The sequence below is a fragment of the Siniperca chuatsi genome, linkage group LG3, assembly GCF_020085105.1.
Source record: "Siniperca chuatsi isolate FFG_IHB_CAS linkage group LG3, ASM2008510v1, whole genome shotgun sequence".
In the NCBI taxonomy this organism is placed as follows: domain Eukaryota; kingdom Metazoa; phylum Chordata; class Actinopteri; order Centrarchiformes; family Sinipercidae; genus Siniperca; species Siniperca chuatsi.
Window position 1 is genome coordinate 8,913,132 of NC_058044.1, and position 20,505 is coordinate 8,933,636.

Sequence of the window (20,505 nt, forward strand, 5' to 3'; positions counted from 1 at the left end):
AACTGTTAGCGACGATTGTGCAAATTGTATTTATTTTTGAAGTTAATAGGTGCATGTATTCTTTGTGGTGCTACACCAGAATGGGTTTGAGAACAAAATGTGTATGAATAATTAATTTTAAAACAGTGGCTTGTCGTTTTACCATACTGTGAATCAATAAAACACTTAACGCGACTTCTGTACACATGTCTGTACCGTATGAACCATACAGTCTATGGTCTGAACCTAGCATATCGCAGAAAAAATGTCACGTTTTCCACCGTTTTGGGCCGTTAGTGTCTTTGATCGCGTCAATCATTATTATTTCCGACTGCAAGGGAAGGTAGCATTACTTTAACGAGGAGGAGCGACGCTGTTTGACTTCACCTCATGATTTTCTGAGGCCCTCTGCTGTCTAATAAAATACATTGTTCAAATAGGGACGGGTGTAGAGGTGACAGGACTCGATAATAAAAAGGCCCGTTTTGTCAAACGTATTTATATATGTATTGTACTGGGAGACAATAAAATAAAAAGGACATCAGTTATAGTGTGTTGTGCTTGTTATTTCCAATCATATTGACAACATTGATTCATCATCACTGCAGGGAGAAATAGTATACCGGTGATCCTTTTTAGAATCATGAACATGCAAAGGACATTTCTGTAATGAGTGTCAGTCTGCAAACAAATAGATGCTATGCTAATAAAAAAAAACAAAAAAACAACAACTTTAAATCATCATTACACAGTGTTTTAGCAGTGATGGAGTTAATAATAAATGCACTATTTTACAACATATAGTATGTACTGCACAAAATCAAACACACTATTCTTTCCTATGGGCACTTTAATTCCTTTTGGCATTACAAATATAAACAAGACAATGGAAAACAAATAATTTAAACAGGATTGTGTAGAAAATGGATGACCAAATTCAGGATAACAAGTAATGAAAACTGTGTGCTTGAAGACAAACGAATAGGACTAATAGGAGCACAGTGCCCTTTTACAACATACACCTCAACTGTTGAATTACACTTTGCATCTATTTTTGAGGATGGACAGATTGTTTTACTAAAATACAACTTGTTAGTAGTCCTACGGGTTTTTTGAAAGACACATGGAAAGGAGTGAAGGTGATCGCACTTCTGCAGCTCTGTCTGATGTTAGATTGATGAACAAACCCTTTCAGCGAGGACTGATGCACCCTAACTGAGTTTATTTTCAGCATTGTAGCTATTTACTCAAATTCTGCAACACATTCTAAGATGTTTGCGCATAATCACAGCTGATTGTAAGTCAAAATGTCAAGAGGCTTCATACACGACACACCCAAACACACATGCAAACAGCAGACTGTAAGTCAACATATCAAGTGGCTTTTGTTTGGTACCTTAATTGGTCACAACACACTCACACAATCACGCTTGTCTTGCACACACAAACACACTGTTTTTGTAAAACCAATTAAGCGGAAGTTATTTAAAGTGATGACATATAACATTGACTAGTCATTTTCACAAATAGGTAGACGTATTATATTTGAAATAGTGCTTCAATTTCTATTTTCTTTTTGTGTTAAGTATCAGCCTGCATAGATTCCTATATAGTGCACAGTAGCTTTTCTGGTGTTTATTAGGAAAAACAGCATGCACAGAGATGCTTAATCATGCTCTAAAATACCCTGCTACCTACAGTAGGAGGTTTTTATTTTATAGTGAGCAGGCAAAATGTGAGGACTCTTAAGAGTATTTAACAGGAAGCTGCAGTTACTGGAGCTATAAATAGAATTCCCACTGTTTCTCAGGTGACTAAGGTACTTCTTTACTTTAATTTCAAATCTCACTTAACACAGTGTCCAACCAGTATTTCTAGGAAGTGCAAAAGCGTTATTTTCCAGTTTTCCTGCCATGTCGCAACAAATCAAAAGGTCTAACATATGTACAATACTAAAGTTTTTTTCAAATCAGTGTAGTTAAGATGGAATGTGAACAAGGTTATGAGTGACTCCTCTAAAGAACCAATCAGGGGCAGCCGTCTGTGAATATCATCGATCCTCACACTTCATTCAAACCACAAATAATTCTCTCAGTTTCTTCAGCGTCAGAGGTCAAACAGATGGCACAACGACAGCACGATTCAAGGATGAATAGGTGAGCAGATGAGTGCAAATCTGACGGTCGTGCCACACGAATGAGTGCATGTGTGTATACACACACACACACACACACACACACACTGTACAGTTTGTGCGCTGACGGAGGCTACTACTGCAGGTAGCGGTAGATTTTGAAGCAGTGGTTGCCAGAATCTGCAACCACAACATGTCCGTCAGAGGTGAGAGCCAGTCCCTGCGGGCCGTACAGCGGGTCTGCTGATGTGTTGATGTAGGACAGGAACGAGCCGCTGCCATCAAACACCTGAGAGATACAGAGAGAAATATAAAATCTGTTGGGATAAAACCAGGAGGTGCTTTGTCTCCCACTTCATTTGCAGTTTATATTAATAACTTGGTATATACAATGAAGTCATTAAGTCGTTGAGTATAGCGTGGCAAGGCAACGTTAAGAACTCTGTGGTTCACTTATAATGACGTCATCCTGATTGAGAGTGAACATAAAGAAATAGTGTGAGGTATGCAGCGCAAGGGGGAGGTGTTGGCAAAATCAAGTCAATTAAAATATTTGATTTCTCACATACACCAAACACCAAATAATTGCAGTAAACATCACTACACACTTTGTAAAATTTAATATAATTCCTTTACTAAAGTCGCATTTATTCATTTGTCATTATTTGTTGACGAAAAAAAGTATTTTGGGATCAGTTTAGAGTTGGTATATTGCCACTTCAAATTGAAACAAGTCCAAGTAGGTACACTGCTTTGGAAGAAGAAGTTGAATTTGTCCAATGTGTAATCCTGGGGAAAAATTTAAAATGAGTCTTCATTTCTACTGGAAAACACAGTATTTGATCCTCTGGTTAGTTTTATAAAGGATGAGAATGATTTCATAAATAAGGTTGATTCACAGTGACTGAAGTGGTTGTTTGAAAATTGGTGTTTTATAAATGTGCAAATTATTTAGAAGAACTATGCGAACTAAAGAAGAGAAAATCTATTTATTGTTACATGAAGTTTAGACTCCAATGTGTAATCAGCTTTTTCTGTACAAGTGACAATCAGGTACTTTAAATTAAAAAACAAAAAACAAAAAAAAACAGTTAGATTTACATTTCTACTTTTATACATTTGGCAGACACTTTTGTCCAAAGCGACATACGATGAGGTACGTCATTTGTATATGGGCCAGAAGATGGCATGGCACTTGATTTAAAAAAAAAAAAAATCTAATTCAAATAAAATTTGTATGACATTAAAGAGACATGAGACAAAAGACATGTACTGAAATGCAAACAACTACTTCTGTTTGTATTTTCTTAAGACTTGTTAAAGTGAGACTTTTTGTACTGACCTGTATCCTGCTGTTGCCCCAGTCTGCTACTATGATGTTCCCATTGACATCCACTGCCACGCCTGTGGGGGCGTTGAACTGGCCGTTGCCCTCGCCGTTAGAACCAAACTTCAGCAAGAATTCTCCTTCTGTGTTGAACACCTACATTTTGATTTTCAAGGGGGTAATAGCATGGAGACAGTAATCTAAAATTACTCAAACATAATGAGCCATTGTTCTGTATACCAACACAGCAAACAAAATACACAAAGTAATACATAAACTTAATTGTTTTGATAATTAAAATTTGATTATAAGATGCTTAGAGGGGGAAAACTACTAAGACTTTACAATATAAAATAGAGAAAAAAAGCCTCTATTATACAAGTCACCATTTTTAGTGCTAAAATTTGGACTGATCTTTTTTTTTTTTTTGGCTCTAGACTTTGTATACCTATAATACACTTCCACCGCTCTGATATTGCACTTACCTTGACTGAGTGGTTGTGGAAATCTGTCACAATGATTTCATTGTTGTTGTTGACAGCAGCAAAGTGAGGGCCTGAATTAAAAAAATAAAATAAAAGCAACAAGGTCTCAGACATGTGCTGTTTGTCAAAATCAGACAGGAGTATTTAGAAAGAAACTTCATGACAGGTGTTTTTAGAGGACATGCAAGTTAATAAGTAGACAAATGCATTTAATGACAAAGAAACAAAAAAAAATATATATTCAAACCATAAATCGGTGGAACTACATGCTGTTTTAGGACTGTTGAGTTAATAATCTATGCAATGACCATTTAACTCATGAAAAAAAAAATTGTCTATCATACACAATATGTTTTAAACTGATATCAGTGAAAAGGTGTCTAGTAGGTTTGTCAAGCTCTTGTCCTATTGTTATTATTTTGAAAAAAGTCAAAAGGATAATGGGGTCGTTATGGTTCCTGGTTTGGCATTCGTCTTCATTCCACATGCAGGTGTGAGCTGGTTGGAGAGAGACTGTAGGGGGCAGTGCACATATTACCATTGAGTGTACCTGCAAACTGCCTGTCACCGTTGCCACGGTTACCGAACTTGGTGACCAGCTTGCCGTTGAGCTGAAAGATGAAGACGCAGCAGGACTTGTTGTCGACCACGATGATGTGACCGTTTCTGTCCACTGACACGCCTTTAGGGCCCATCAGCTTCCCTGAGCCAATCTTGTTCTGATGAGTCAAGGATTTTACATTTCTGTTAGGTAGCGCCAGAAGTTTTTAATCACATACTTCATGATTAGAAATTTAGACTAACAGTAGTATTAGTAGAGTAATATCAGAGTAAATTATATTGCATAATATTACATGTATACATTACAACCCCCAAAGGATTGTATGTCAAAAAAAAATTCAGCCCCTTTAAAATGTTCTATCGTCTTATGTGATGTATAGTTAAACAGAAATAAAACATCCCATGAATACGCAGACACTACAGACATAAATAGTGTGGCAAGTAGTTTTGTGATGGTGTTTGAGAGAAGGCCTGCAATTCAGTGAATGAGCCGCAGGCTGCTCTAAATGGAACATGGGTGTATCCTTTGCCATTGCAACTCTGCTGTAACTAAGAAAGAAAGTAGGACAACTATCAAATTATCCAAAGCACAAGGCTAATACAATTCATTTTCACTTTAAAATCGCCACTCTTTTATTATTCAGTATCAAGACTTCTGAAATAGACTGAAGAGGGAAGTGAAAATCTGCATTAGTGCATCTTTTAACAATCTGGAAATGTGCAAATGAGTTGTGAAAATTGTAAATGACCTAGGGCAGGGCATACAATGCACCTGTTGTGCTGTGTGAATGACTAAAATAGTCACACTTATACACAATTGTAAGGGTTAAAATACAGTGGTGGTATGGGGACAATATACAATTTAATATCAGTATTTATGGCAGCAACCTACATGGTAATATACCTATTATTGATCTCAGTGAAAATTACATCATAGTTTTATTACTTTGTCCCACAGACAATCTAAGGACAGAATAAAGATAAGATTAAGCTTGGCTTACCTTAAACTTGCCTTCACTTGAAAAGATGCTGACCCATTTGTTGTCATAGTCAGCTATGATGATGTCGCCGTTGGGGTGGACAGCCACACCCGTTGGCCGCTGCAGTTGCCCCGGAGTCCTGCCCCGGACACCAAAACGGCTTTTGAACTGACCATCATTTGAGAAAATCTGCAGCACAAAAACACATCAAAAAATGTTTTTGTCAAAAAAAAAAAAAAAAAAAAAAAAAAGCTTCTGTCTTGTGTTCAGTAGTTTTAATCAACAATTGTCCATAAAATATATACTGCAAAGTTCAAAGGAGCTGGCAAAGTGCTGAGGCAGCATTGTTCAAGGTAAGTGAATAATGAAATTATAGTGCTCCACCAATGACTTCTTAATACACCCCTTAACATCTGCTATTTCTGTAGGCTGAGAGCACAGGAAGTTATTTTTACCTGCACACACTGGTTGTTGCTGTCTGCTATCAGCACTTTTCCCAAAGACGAGGCAGCCACTCCCTGCAGATTAGTGAACTCCCCTTTGTTTCTTCCTTTTGTGCCTGGAAAACACGAAATATAGCTGAAATGTAGTTTTATCAAGTTAATTGCACCATGCTATGTAAAACACTTAAAAAAAATGACAAAGAAAGAGACAAAGCTGACATGCTGTCCCTGTTGCTTTTTATGTTACACTGTATGAAAAATAATTATGTTTTTAAATATTTTAAATAGCCAAGTAGATGTTTTGAGCGCACTGGACATTAACTACATCTGACAAATTTACAAGATGCTGGTCTACAGGCTCAGGGTGGGTATTACAATGTATCTATACTAGTGCTAATACGACACCTACGCTACCAAAATTATACTTTTCTCAATACCTTACTTTGAGAGAAACCTTTTCTACAAACCCCTTTTCCCCCCCCCCCCCTCATTTTAAAAAGAAGCCACATCGTTAAATTTCATCTAAGTGTAAGCTATACAAGAACTTTGGTTAAAAAAGGTCTAATCAGAAACTGATCAAATAATAGTTCAACACGATTATGAATCTGACTCAACATTCCAGGTGCTACCGCCACATTTCGGTCGGTACCAACAAAGTATTGAGGTTCGATATCCAGCCCTCCTGCTGGCAAAATGTCTGCTTTCTTACCGATTCTGAAGATGAGGTCGTCCTCGATGGGGTTCTCTTTCCTCCTCCCTGTGCTGTACATACTGGCCGGCCTCTTGATGGCCTTCTGCTTGATGTGACTACTGCCTGGAGACTTCAGCCTCTTCTTCATGCCGTCTGAAGTTAGCGACACATCTATAGACTTGGTGGCCTTTATCTTAAAGGGGCTGCCTTTGATATGTTGGTCATATAAACGCAGCGATAAATTAAAAGTCCCCTCTTTAGGAGCTGTGAACAGGTATTCGTAAGTGCCATTCTTGTTGTCCAGTATCTCTCCTTCACCTTTGCTGCCATCAGGTGAGGAGATTTCAGCAGTGATGACTGCGTTACCCATCTTGCACAGCTCTCTGTCTTTGTCCTTAGTAGTTATGGTGATGGAAGTGGGCACACCTACCACACAATGCCGTAGCCCTTCACCTGTCGCTACAGTCTCAGAGGCCACGGCGTTCGTCGTTACAATAGTGCCCAGGTTGTGGATGGACTTCTTTAGTCCCTCTGTCTCCACAAGGAAGTCCAGCTGGTCATTCTCTCCAGGCTGCAGAGGAAGCTCCTGGCTGGCGAGCTCAATGAGACGCTCGCTCATCTGTTTCTTCACCAGCAGCACCTCGGCCTCGGTGCCATGGCTCAGGGCCTGCTCCGTGAAGTTACAGCTGCTGTTGATGCCCTCCTGGCCCTGCAGCAGGGTGTCCAGCTGGGCTTGGAGCACCTACGCATAGACACACCAGGGGGCAGCAGGGTTACTGTGTGGTTAGCTTGAACACTGGTTCCTAAGCCTTTTAGGCTTGGACCCCCTAAAAACAAAAGCAGTGTCTTCTTGGCCCCCCATCACAGGTTGGGAGCAGGTCAACCAAAGAATTAGTAATACAAAATACAGTTATGCATTTGAATACATTATAGAGGCCAGAAGAAAAATGCAAACATTGGAGAAAAAAAGATCGAAACACCATTGTGAATAGCAAAACTTTTTCTGTCCTTCAGCATTAAAGCCCAAATGTAAATCCATCCACCCACTGTTGTGTAGAAGGGCGAATGAAAGATCAATGAGAGATCAATATCGGTGTACAGTAAAAATAAAGCATCAACTATGACTTGCCACCATTAGGGTAATGGGATCTTAGCTTATTAAGTGCATGTTGGCAAAAACATATATTGTTATGATTCCTAATATGCAAACCAATAAAAGTCCTCACACACAGCTGCAGGTTTTCTGCAGTGACTGACCATGAAAACAGATGAACATCTGTCAGATATGGCTACATCATCCTGTGGTGACATGCAGAGATCAGTCTGTGAAAGGACTGTTACAGTTGCTGACATAACCCAACGGTCAACAGAACAGTAATGTTGGCAAGTCAGAATCAGATTCCTGACACAACATTACTATCGACTGACATATGCTTAGATATGTCTGTTCATTCTAACCCGATTTATCAATTGGCACCTGCAAGATGTTTTTAGTTTCAGTGTATCTTTCTCTTCTGTGCTACACTCCACATTTTTCAACAACAACAAAAAATCATTTTAAAAAGTGCACGTGCTTGTAAATGTGACATAAACAAAGACTGCTGGGTCATGCAGCAACACGTAGATGTTTGAGATTATATGTTTGTAGACTGTATATAGACATCGTATGTTGTTCGTCATTGTTGCTAGATGGATAGATGGATCTATTTTTCCACCTACTTGTATATACATAATAGTTCTATGTTTATTTTTTATTTGTTCAGCCTTGTTGTCCTTGTTTGTATGTGTATTTCTATCTATCTTCCTGCAAATTATTCTTGGAACTGTGTGTAGGTACATTGAGAGCAACTAAAGCTTCAGTCTGTTTCCTTGTGTGTGTACACATACTTGGCCAATAAGGTTGATTCTGATTTAAGAGAGGCTGATCAAATGCACGCGTCTAAAATGCCCTTTTCTGTGTAACTCGACTGCAGCTAATTTGGTTGCATATAAATATAACTTATTAATTGATGATCCATTCAGTGTGAACTAATCACATAAGCTCATAGTTAATTGATCATTTCAACAGGAATTCATGATACATCCTGCATTAAATCATGAAATGAGTCATGCATTAATTATGCATTACTTAAGCATGTGTTTTGTAACTTTAGTATAAAAGTGTTATCATTTAGCTAATAACAAGCTAACACAAGTCACATTTAGATCATGAAATCTCTCAGTATGCTTTACTTCAAGTCTTATAAAAAATTATATTGTTGCTAATGTGAAACCTTTTCACTATTTCTCTTTAGTGCTGGAACATCACTGTACCCTGATTAAAGAACCAAGACTGACTCACCCCCATCTGGCCATCAAACTCCTCTTCTTCTCCAACAAGAGAGGCCATTAAGCCTCTCAGACTGGAGTGAAATGTTTCATCAATGCTTCTATCTCTTTCTCTTTATACTAATTCACACTGTGAAGCTCTGAAAACTAAGCCACTGTCCATACATATTGTAAGAATAGAGACCAAGCTTCAGAGTAAGAGGATACAGTGTTTGCGGCATTAAGAGCAAAGCTGTACTGTGTTCCCTCACTGCACATGACACACCCAAATCAACCCAAGTGTACATACAGTACACTGGCTCCATCTAGCTACAAGCAACAACACAGCTGAAAGTCGCATATCTGACTTTCCCCTGGGCTCCAGTGTTTTGACTGCACACCAGCCAGTGAATTGTAAATCATTAGCAACCCATGTGATGAAGCTCCCTGAGGAGGCAGCAGCAGGCTCTTAACCAGACTGGGTGATTGGTTGTCTGGATTGGGGTGGTGCACCAGCTCCCTGGCCCCCCTCTTTGTGCCTGTTAATCGCCTATCAGACCAGCTGAGCCCCTGACACACAGATCAGCAAAAACAGCTTGATGAGTAGCCTGTGATAGGTTAAATGCTTTCCAAAAATGGATTGTAATTAGGTCAGTGTTGTGTTCATTTTAATTGTTTCTTTCTGCATTATTTGCTTTTCGTTATAAGAACAAATCAGAGCTTCCAGTTCATACAACCCCTTTAAGGAGGTAGATAAAGACTGCAAAGTGCTTTATGCTAATTAAAAAACTCAAACAACACTTATTATTGTGACCACAGCAACAACAACAACAACATCTGAGCATAACACTGAAACTACACTCTGCATGTGTCAGCTAAATAAATTACTCAGACCATGTTACTTTACCTTCTGCTTGAGGCCGTAGTTGACCTCCAGCTCCATAAGTAAAACGCTCTTGCGGACATTCAGAGTCTTCTGCAACTCATCAAAGGTAGTGTGGATGCCATCCTCAATGGAGCTCTTTTGATTGGTCAGCTGCTGCAGGATCTCTGACAGAGTCAGCAGGGCTGAGTCGATCTCTGGCAATCTGGGAGCAACAGAGGGACCGGAGGAATGAGGAGAAAGTTTTCATATAACGAGTCAACAGTCATATGATAGAGTGCGCACATAAAGGAGGGTTGTGTTTGTTTCATTCGTGCCATCGTGGCGGTTACTTGGGAGTAATATGCATAACATCTGTAATGCAGTATAATGAAGTCTACATAATGCTGCTGTTGTACCTCTTCTTGACAGCATCTAGCTGGTCCTGTAATGATGCCTTGTGTTGTTCCACTACATCTCTAAGAGGCACAGTTGGGTGCTCTCCATGTTCGCCACTTGTACACTCCTGACACATGGCCGTCTCACAAGGCGGACAGTAAAACTCCATGACCTGAGCAACAGGAAAAAGTAGAGATTAGACTCAAATATGGGGTTGAGGCTTAGTACAAATATTTTTTTGCCACATTTGTTCTTTTTTTTTTTTTTTTTTTTTTTTTTTTTTAGCATTTTTGCTTTATTTGATAGTGACAGTAAAAAGCGACAGGAAAGGCAGGGGGGAGAGAGAAGGGATAACATGCAGCAAAGGGCCCGGGCCAGGATGAATTCTAATAACTTTGGTGATCCCTCAACTTTTCATCTAGCGCCATCTTCAGATCAAACTTTTTTCAAATTTTTTTTGTCCAATACTTTTGTTTATGACCAAACACCAGAAAAACTAATGACATTCTCATTTGCCTCAGCTGTACTTTGTCTTTAGTGCTAATTAGCAAATGTTAGCATACTAACACACTAAACTAAGATAGTGAACATGGTAAACATTACACCTGCTGAACATCTGCATGTTAGCATTGTCATTGTGAGCATTTTAGCAAGCTGTTAGCATTACGCTCAAAGCACCACTGTCCCTATACATGTAGCCTCACAGAGACACCTGCTAGCTGTAGACTCTTAGTTTTGTTAATTTTATATTCATAATTTATGATAATATTTTGGGTGATAAAATCTCTTCCAAAACTGTGAATGTTTGGCTGACAGTGAACCTTTAGAAAGCATGATCAAAACCTGACCCAGTGACCAATGAATTTGACATCTAAGCTGTTCATTATCAAGTCTGTATCAGATTTGTTAGACAATGATTAATAATTATTAATACTGCACGCACGTAAAAGCGGTGCTAGTGTCTTTAAACTAACCTCCAGTCATAGAAGATGGATAATAATTCATGTTCTGCTGAAAACCCCACAACCCTATAAACCTGTATACTAGACAAACTAATAGGTTAAGGAAAAAAAGGGAACAGCTGGATGTTCAGATGTGGTGGCTTATAGGTCTAAACTTCATGTAAAAAGGTCTAACTAACATACACAACTACCTTATTAGCTCTCAATTTAGTAGTAGTAGTATGTCTTGAGTATATCATTAGGTTACTTGAGCAGACAAAATCTTTTATGTATGTGTGTAAAAGTCAGAGAGGAGATCAAATGAAAAGACAGGCAGACAAACTGACAGTGTGTATGACTCTTACGTTGCCTCCATGGTTGGGGCAGGAGAGCAGTTGGCCTGTAGCCACAGTGGTGATGTTGTTGAGAGCAGCGGCCTCCTGGCTGCAGCTGTCCGGCGCCCGCTGCAGCACGTCCATCAGGTTGGTGATGAAGAAGTTATTCTGTAATGCCGCCACACCCTTCTCCGGCAGGATCGAGGTCTGGCGGCACACGGGGCACGACAGTGTGAGGCTGTGGGCAGGGATGTAATTCTGCAGGCACCTGGAGGAGGAGACCGGGGGGATTATTAATCTGTTGATTCTGAGTGGAAGCATCCTGTAAAAAGGTTGTATCAAAGAGAGTCTGGAGTAAGATGTAGGTGATGTGGTGTGTGTTTATTGCAATGAGAAGGCATAGGAAAGATGAAGGACTCCGCTATACTGTATACAGAGAGTGATGATATAGAGTTTATATGCAGTTATTATTGTGAATACAGCAAGATTTTTTTTAACAGGGAAGTCTCTTGACATTCAGTCTTGTTTTTTCTGTTTACACAGCTGCCTACAAATAAAAAAGAATTCAACAAAAACATTCAAAACTATAATCTGCCAGTTCATTGACCTAAAGTGGATGAACACAGGTGGAAATCTTGCCTTTGATGCCATCTAGTGGTTAAAATATTTACAAAAGTGATTTACAGTAGCAGAACAAACTGAGTTACTTTCTTACCAGTTTATTATCTACACCTGGATAGTCTAGTGCAATCAGATACAATAGCCCTGCCATAATCCCATAAATTATAAATTTAATAAAGATTTGAGTTATTGTGTAACTTCCTGGTCACAGGCAGCACCTAAAACAATCAAGCATCTTAAGATAATATATAATCATGCAATTCAAATTTTTGACAGGAAGCCAATAAGATCTACCCATCCATAAATGCTTAAATAACCATCAATAATCCTCAAGTGCTTTGTGGCCTGGTGGTTCTTCTCAGGTTTTCTGGCTCAGTAATACAGAGTGTGTCTCAATCTGTGGAACTCCTTACCCATAGAACTTAAAATTTAAACTCAATAGTTTTGTTTGAGAGGGATCAGTCATATAGTCATGAATGATTTGGTGCTTGTCATTGAGTTTTATGGTAATTTTATTGTATCATTGTTTTGTGCTGTTCTGTATCTATTTTATTGTTGAGTTTTGTGCATCGTAAAAGCATATGTAGGGATGAACGTTCCGAACTAGCTTTGGCTATAAAGGCTGTGTTATGTGGCATTGGTTCATGCTATATACTTGTCCATTAAATAAAAAATAAGTTTCACAAATCTATCTACATCCATTTGACTCATTGTAGAGCAACATTACGTCACTGATGAGTGTGGTCACTCCTCTGACTACACCTAGCATCATGTTGGATGTGGTCAGAAATACATTAGAGTATACGAGGCTTTCAACATGCAATAATATCTTTCTACCATTGAGAATTTAGCGTCATATTACACTTTAAACATTAATTTAGGTTTCATATTCATAAATTCTGATCAAATAATAATTTCAGTAACTTGCAATCCAGCAAATTAATTAAAACCCAGGGCACAAAAAGATGCCAAATGCTTTAAAATTTCAACTTTACAACAAATGTGATCTGATCAACTCCAAAGAAGAAAAATGTGAAGTATTCAAGTAGTTTCCTCCTACAACTACAAGCACATTTTCTCATTTCACACACACACACGTAGTGGAGAAATGAATATAATAGAAAACAACTATATTGTTAAATGTAATGGCTTAATGACTCTGCAGAAGCAACCAGAGCGAAGGGACAGACAGGCACAGTCCAATTTCTCTTTTGTGTCAGAAACAAAGGCTAGTTGTCAGAGACGATGGCACCAACACACCAGAGTCAACAGAAATGCAGCAACATCTCATATGAAACAATAATTAAAAATTTACAAAAGCAATACAGTATTACTTACAAAATCTAGTATTATATCTCCCACTTAAGGTCATGCAACATCCCTTTCTCCCAGAAAACATACAAATCATATATTTGAATTTAAAACCTCACAAGTTGCATTTGCCCACTTTTTCCACTCTTCATTTGCACATTTAAACCTCAACACACACAGACACACACACACCCATGTCCAGTATACACAATTTACAGGATTAAAACATGGAATTCCTACATAAAAACAACATGGTAACTCCACTCACCTCTCACAGAAGGTGTGTAGGCAGGGCAGTACTTTGGGGTTTTCGTAGCGGTCCAGACATATGCTGCAGATCAAGAACTGCTTGTCAATCTGGCGGACCACAGGGCTGGGAATAGTGGAGCCTTCACTGGCCATCCTAAAACTCTGACATAGGAGTCCCTCTTCCTCTTACCCTGCACCCTGCAGAGTGAAACAGAGCGAGGACGAGACAAGTGAGGACACAGTGAAAAGACACACACATATGATCAAACACACTGTGATGACCCATGGAGGCGAGTGGAAATCTGTGGGTTGTAAAGATCAGAGTTTAAAGCGAAATGCCTTCTTCCTTCCATCCCCTCACAGAGAGAGGAAATGCCAAATGCACAAACAGACACACCAATCAGCGCCTGTGGCTACAGGCTTCAACTCAAACCCATAAACACAGAAGTATAGAAACGGTGACTGCGAACATCCCCTCAATCAGCAGGTCACCAAGATAAAACCAACTGTTAGATGTCTTTCCTTTTGGTCAGTGGAATAAACTTATTTACATGTAATTACTTTTTCTTTCATTGAGTCAATGGACCTAACAGCCTGGGAACAGATAACAACATCTGTGAGGTTGTGAAGGGTCAAACTCAGGTCATGGCTTCAACATCAAATGTTTGAAAAAGTGGCAACTAACTGAGGATCAAAACTTTCATAGTATTGTGGATGCAAGTTATTAACCTCTAGCCCTAATTCTAAAAAATATTGAGATTAAAAGTCTTAAGGACTCCATTTTGGCTTAAAAATTAAGGCTGACACTATGGCTGTCCAATGTGTCCATAGAGCTCTTTTGACAGAGAACGCAGTAGAACTGTTGTTCCCAACCTTTTTGTCTCATGACCCTCAAAAGTCTACTTGTGATCTCTTGTCACTATAGATGTATTAAGAGAGCTGGATGCGGTGCCGCCACTCAGCCAGAAGTAGAAACTAATGCACTAATGTGTAGTGTCAAGTGACTGGGTGCCATCTTTGAGTTTGGTATCCAGTTCCTATAATACATCAATGCATGCCACAGGTTGCCAATGTCCTGGAGTTGCGAGCAATTCGACCAAACCCAAGGCTGGATTACCAACCAGGAAAAGCAGGCAACTGCCCCAGGGCGCCAGACCTCCAGGGCCACCAAAAGCCCCAGAGTCATGTGTCAAATTAGTTATAAAAAATTAATTAACTCCACACTGAAGACCCGTAAAAGATTAATCCAGGCCATGACGAAAGAGTGATGTTATCTTCTCAGATCGTTTAATTTGAATAGTTTTTAGAAGGGATTCACTGATAGGATCCACAAGTATCGGCACCTGTACACTCGGCACTGACCTTATTAAGTAGATCGGGCATCTGCCAGATGTGACTGATCCACATTAAAAACACACACAAAAAACAAAATAGCACTGGCTTTGGATCAGTACTCGATTTCAGCAGATACCCTGAGTTGAGGTATCAGAATTGGTTTTGGGTGAGAAAAAGTCTAAAATCGTTAGTTTTACCTCTGTAGGACTCTGAGAAAATATACATAGCAGAATTTATCTTGCGACCCCACGGGGGGATCTCGACCCCCATGTTGAGAACCACCACAGTATTAGATAGTCAGAGCAGAGCATGAATATGTGCTTGGTCTACAGCTGGCTGTTCGTCATAAAAAGCACTTTGAGTGATAAATATTTGATTATAGAGTGAAAGCAAGGCACTCAGTGTTCAGCACTCAGTGCGAGAGAGAACACTGAACCTACAAAAATAAACACTTTACTTTGACACCACTATTCACAATATTTACACTGATTCTTCGTAATTGTGGATGAGTCTAACTTGCTCTCCAGTTTTATCTGAAACATCCTTTATTTTAAATGTCTGACCTTTCTGTAACATTATCTGGCAGCTAACTTAGACACGGAAAGTGTGTCAGGGCTTTTATTGTCCCTTCACATTCAAGACAGGCACGGAAACAGGCCACCTCTGCTGCTGAGAGGAAACCCTCGGGGACTGTACTTCTTTCTACGGTGCATGCTCTCTTTCTCCTCCTCTCTCTTCTGTTTTCTCATAATCTCTCCCTCTTATCCAAGTCTCCTCCTCTCTTTCTCCTCTCTGAAAAGCAGATCCTGTAGCCACAATGTGGTGATTTAGTAAGCCTGAAAATGGAGAGCGGTGGATAAAATTACTGTCACAATTACCAAATTGTGACAGTAATTGGTTATTACCAAAATTTCCAGTATGTTACATGACTGGTATGTAATGTGTTTGCTGCCAGCTGCCAAATAGCTACACGTTGAGCAGCTCAGCAAGTTACTGTAGCAGTGGATGACTTAAATAAAACCTCAACAAGCAGTTCACAATCTAACATTTGACCAGCCCAGAAGCAAACACCAGCTTTAGAGGCCATATTCTTAATTCATAAATGTGTATCCATATATAAAAAGGAAATAAATAATTTGCATCTGAGATTTGAATTACAATATATACACTTTACGCCAGCACAGACATGCAAAAACACAAAAGCTCAGCTCTTAGGCTGGATGTTAATAACTTACCAGCTCCACAGACCAGATTAAGCAGACAAACAGAGCATCAAATATGGCACTGATTAAAACTCCTAAATCCAGCAGACAGCCACAACAGGACAACAGAAGCAGCCCTGTGCTGACAGTCTACAAGGTCGCAGCAGCCACACAACGCTCCACTCTTACATAATCAGATCTGCACCAGCTAAGCGGAATAATTCCTGCTGGATTGAGCCGTCATCTACTACGCAGCGGAGGGTACACATGAAAAGGGAAATATTATTGGAGGATTGAATTGAATTCATACTTAAACAGAGAAATTTAGCCTTTTTGCATCTACTGTAGTGACTCCAAGAGAAATTAGTTCTAATCATGCAAAAATGTGTGCTCGAAACAACACCTGCTATTCCAAAAGGCTCAGTATATGGCTCATAACATTATTAATAAACAAGAAGACCTACAGTGCTGCATCTATGAGCCGATCAACAGGCGTCATCCACTCCAGCACACAGACCGAAACACTGGCTCCATGTGAGTGAAGCAGGCAGAATTTGTTGCACTAAAATCCCTTTAAACCTGCCTTCAAGTCCTGTCAGCTCGCAAATGAAATGATGCCTCCCTCCAGTTAGCAGCGACGAGCCAAACAGGAGATGACAGGATGTGTGTGAGCGAGACAGCTCCTCCGTGTGTTTATGGGTGTGCACACACACGTGAGCGAAGTTGAGGAGGGGCGATTTAGCCAGATTGTGTTTCAGTTCTCTCTCTCTCTTTTACTCCCCCTCACCACTTCCTCTCCTCCCATCACTTGCATTCTTGGCTCGGTCTGTCTCATCCATTCATCTCCCTCCTACCTTTCTCTCTCTCTCTCTCTGTCTCTCTCTCTGTCTGAAGTAAATGCTGGCTCACTGCAGTGCAGCGAGCGTGTGCAGCATCAGGAGTATGTCAGCGACTATGGCTGACGGCTGGTGATCTAACAAATGGTGAAAAAAAAAAAAAAAAAAAAAAAAGGGGGCAGCAGTTATGGGTCCCCTCCACGGCCAATAGAGTTAAAGCCAAAGGGATCTTTCTGAGCGTGTGTGTGCGCATGCTGCTGACTCACTGTACATGCAGAGACAGAGAAAAACAAACAAAAAAAAGGTATGAGAGAGTCAGAGGCAAAATATGAAGAAAGGGAATGAAGATGAAAGAGAATCATGATTACCAAGTAGAAGGGAATGAAAGTATGACAGAAAGAGAAGAGCTGAGTGCTTCAAATCTACCAAAACCAGGGACACTCTTATATGTGCATATACACATTCCTTCACACACACACACACACACACACTTCACTGTGTGTGTGTGTGTGTGTGTGTGTGTGTGTGTGTGTGTGTGTGTGTGTGTGTGTGTGTGTGTGTGTGTGTGTGTGTGTGTGTGTGTGTGTGTGTGTGTGTGTGTGTGTAACTGATGTATCACATACTACAAGTAGGTTAATTCTTAATATAGTATGTTGTTATTCCTTCATAGTCTCTTGACATAACCCTGACTAGATGAAGATGAAGGCAGGGGTCTCAATCACTGCACTGCTGTCTGCTTTCATTGAGTTCAGCTTATCACACAAAGCTTTAACCTTTCACCTGACCTTCTGAAAAAAGCTAATACTGTATTTTTGCATCATGCCAGCACAAAGCAGCCATATTTCCCGCGTTGAGAGTGAGTCTGGGCTGGTACTGTATGCACATAGAGGAGAGGAGAACGAAGAGATGTGTGTGTGTTTAGTCAACACAATAACAGCTTTAAAAAGGGCTCCGTTTTCACAATTCAATTTACATGAAAATCAGTCCTGTCTGTTAATTGTTTTTAGTGTGGTTCCAGACCTCTGAATTGCTGCCCACATCTTCACAGCTGTTTCCACTGGCTGGAGAAACAGTCGGCCAATCTTTGTAGATCTTAGAAAGTCCAGATTAAGAATGGGGACGTTATCATCCTGCATAGCTAGCTACATTCATGACAATCAGTACATGGACACAGTTGTACAAGTTAGTGCAAATACAGAAATAAATTGATATATTTCTTTGATCAATGTGAAAAAAGTTAACTGCTTCTGGCAGCAGCTATACCACTGCTTCTGTGTCAACTGAAAATGACATCAGTGGGATGAATACGTAGCTCGCTGCTTATTCACCCAATATATAGAGCAGTCTAGACCGTACTCTTTATAATATTATTTACAGAGACCCAATAAATCCCAAATAATAACATACCTACTTTGAAGTCAGTTCAAGATCAGTCTGCTTAGAATCAAAATTGGGCTACTTGAGGAAAGACAATAACAATAAAAACACTGTGAGGGGGATTTCCACTGTTCTTCTGTATTTCCTTCATCAGTAACCATTAAAATAATGGTATTAAATAAGAATTTTCCAAGAATTATTTGGTTTCTGAGGCTGGGGGTTGATTTGAATGATCTTATCCTTTCATGTCCTTAGAAATTACTGTTCTCCATCTACCAGAGAGTAACAAAATATCATAGCGAAGTTCTTAAATCATTTTGTGGCATTTCTACTTTTCCATTTAAAAAATAACACGAGTTGATCTTGACAGAGCTTTATTCACACTTTTCATTGTGCCTGGCAGTTCCAATGTTGTTCCAGTGATCTCATCTCAGCCTCTGCCAAAGTCCGTGAGCTCTGAGTCAGTCAGAGGAGCGGGACACAGAACAAGAGAAAATAAACTAAAAAGTTTCCAAAGCATCAGCATGGATTCAGTACAGTAATAAGGATAAGACAGAAAGTATAGGGAGACTGATTATCCCATTGTTGGTTCGGGTCTTTTCATGGGATTTGTCGACAATCAGAGAAATATAGAATATTACCAGCCTTATGATTTGAAGGTACCCTTACAAACAAAAAACAAAAACATTGCTCCATAGTCCTACTAGTGGTCAAAGGATATCTTTCATAAGTGGTTTTAGAGGCTGCCTTCAATTTGGATAATGCAAACTTTGTTCATACACTCACATCCTTACAGCCACCAGCTTCTATGACAAGCAACACACTTTTTCCATCACTCTGATTTGTTAAAGGCTGGATGTCAACTAAAAATCAAAACACAGGACTGGAACCTGCTATGACTTCCAAATGGACAGACAGTAATGTTAGCATTAAAAGGCCTAACAACTAAATCCAAGTTCTTAGTGTTTTCTGATGCTGTTACAGGTTTTATTACATCAACAGTGTTTGGAAACACAGCAGGAAAAAAGAGGCCTTTATTTTCAGTTATGAGCAGTTAAGAAACACAAACTGCTGACAGTCAAACTCATTTATATAGCCTATATAAATATACTTAAACAAGACTAACAGTCTTCAGCCATGTTAGCATCTCTTTGGGGCTTTGAGCTAAATGCCAACAGCAGCATGCTAACATTTGCTAATTAGCGGATGGGAATGTCGTTAGTTTAGTAGGTATTTGGTAATAAACCAAGCTATTTTACAAATTAAAAAACTTGGTGTTACATGAAGAGTCAACAGATTACCAAAGTTATTACAAGGTGTCCTGAGGGGGACATGAATGTCTATGCCACATTTCATGACAATCAATCCAATAGTTGTGCAGGCAATTCCATTAAAAACGACAAATATCAACCTCCTGGTGGCACTAGATAAAAAGTCAGGGGATCACTTCAGGAGTCATCCTCTGGGAACCATGAATGTTTGTACAAACGTTCAAGTCAATCCATCTAGTAGTTGTTGAGATATTTCAGTCAGGACTAAAATGGTGGATCAACCAACAGACAGATCGACATTGCCATTCCTAGAGCCATGCCGCAAGCATGGCTAAAATTTAAGTGTTGGGTCTTTAAGTCCATTACTTTCAAAGAGGCCAGCAGGACCATTACATCAGAGGAAGGCCTGTATGAAAGCAACAAAGTCGAGACACTAATAGCTCAGGGGAACAAACACATGAACACACACATTCACACTCTGAGGAGTAAACATGTCACTTAACCTGTTTATGTTGCTTCACTATTCCCACCCACATCACCACCCCTGATGCATTAAGACATTTCAGAGACTACTGTGCTGCATTTCCAACTGACTTGAAACTGTAAAAAAACAACATCTGCTCTCTCTTAACCCATCCTCCAATAAAGAAAACACAACTTTAACCAATGTTAATCTTTAACTGTTGTATGTAGAGAATCTAGGGCAAACTGTAATTTTAAACCAGCTCATTTCCACTCACCAGTATGAAGAGGAAATGATTTTCAAACAGTTCTTTTAGGTATATTTTAGGTTTTGGTTTACATCGTGGCTGCAGTGGCTTGTATGTTACTCTGGGTCTCCCTCTGGTGTCCATCCCAC

At 39.5% G+C, this 20,505-nt stretch overlaps 1 protein-coding gene across 7 annotated transcripts in view; it reads right to left on the reverse strand.

Moving 5' to 3' along the window:
- Nucleotides 1-811: 811 nt before the first annotated feature.
- The window catches only part of trim2a (tripartite motif containing 2a), a 32,050-nt gene continuing 12,356 nt past the window's right edge, over nt 812-20,505 (reverse strand). For 2 of the 7 annotated variants that reach the window (XM_044191621.1, XM_044191622.1), the window contains exons 2-12: nt 13,645-13,823; nt 11,475-11,712; nt 10,189-10,340; nt 9,815-9,995; nt 6,619-7,342; nt 5,922-6,025; nt 5,488-5,655; nt 4,464-4,644; nt 3,926-3,996; nt 3,456-3,596; nt 812-2,402 (exon numbers count right to left, since the gene is read on the reverse strand). In XM_044191621.1, the coding sequence (XP_044047556.1) occupies nt 2,250-2,402; nt 3,456-3,596; nt 3,926-3,996; nt 4,464-4,644; nt 5,488-5,655; nt 5,922-6,025; nt 6,619-7,342; nt 9,815-9,995; nt 10,189-10,340; nt 11,475-11,712; nt 13,645-13,778 (2,247 nt within the window). In that variant the 5' untranslated portion in view covers nt 13,779-13,823 and the 3' untranslated portion in view covers nt 812-2,249. Of the gene's footprint in view, nt 2,403-3,455; nt 3,597-3,925; nt 3,997-4,463; nt 4,645-5,487; nt 5,656-5,921; nt 6,026-6,618; nt 7,343-9,814; nt 9,996-10,188; nt 10,341-11,142; nt 11,183-11,474; nt 11,713-13,644; nt 13,824-16,195; nt 16,305-16,626; nt 16,827-20,505 lie in introns of those variants that run through there. The other 5 variants (XM_044191625.1, XM_044191623.1, XM_044191626.1 and 2 more) reach the window with 5 other exon arrangements.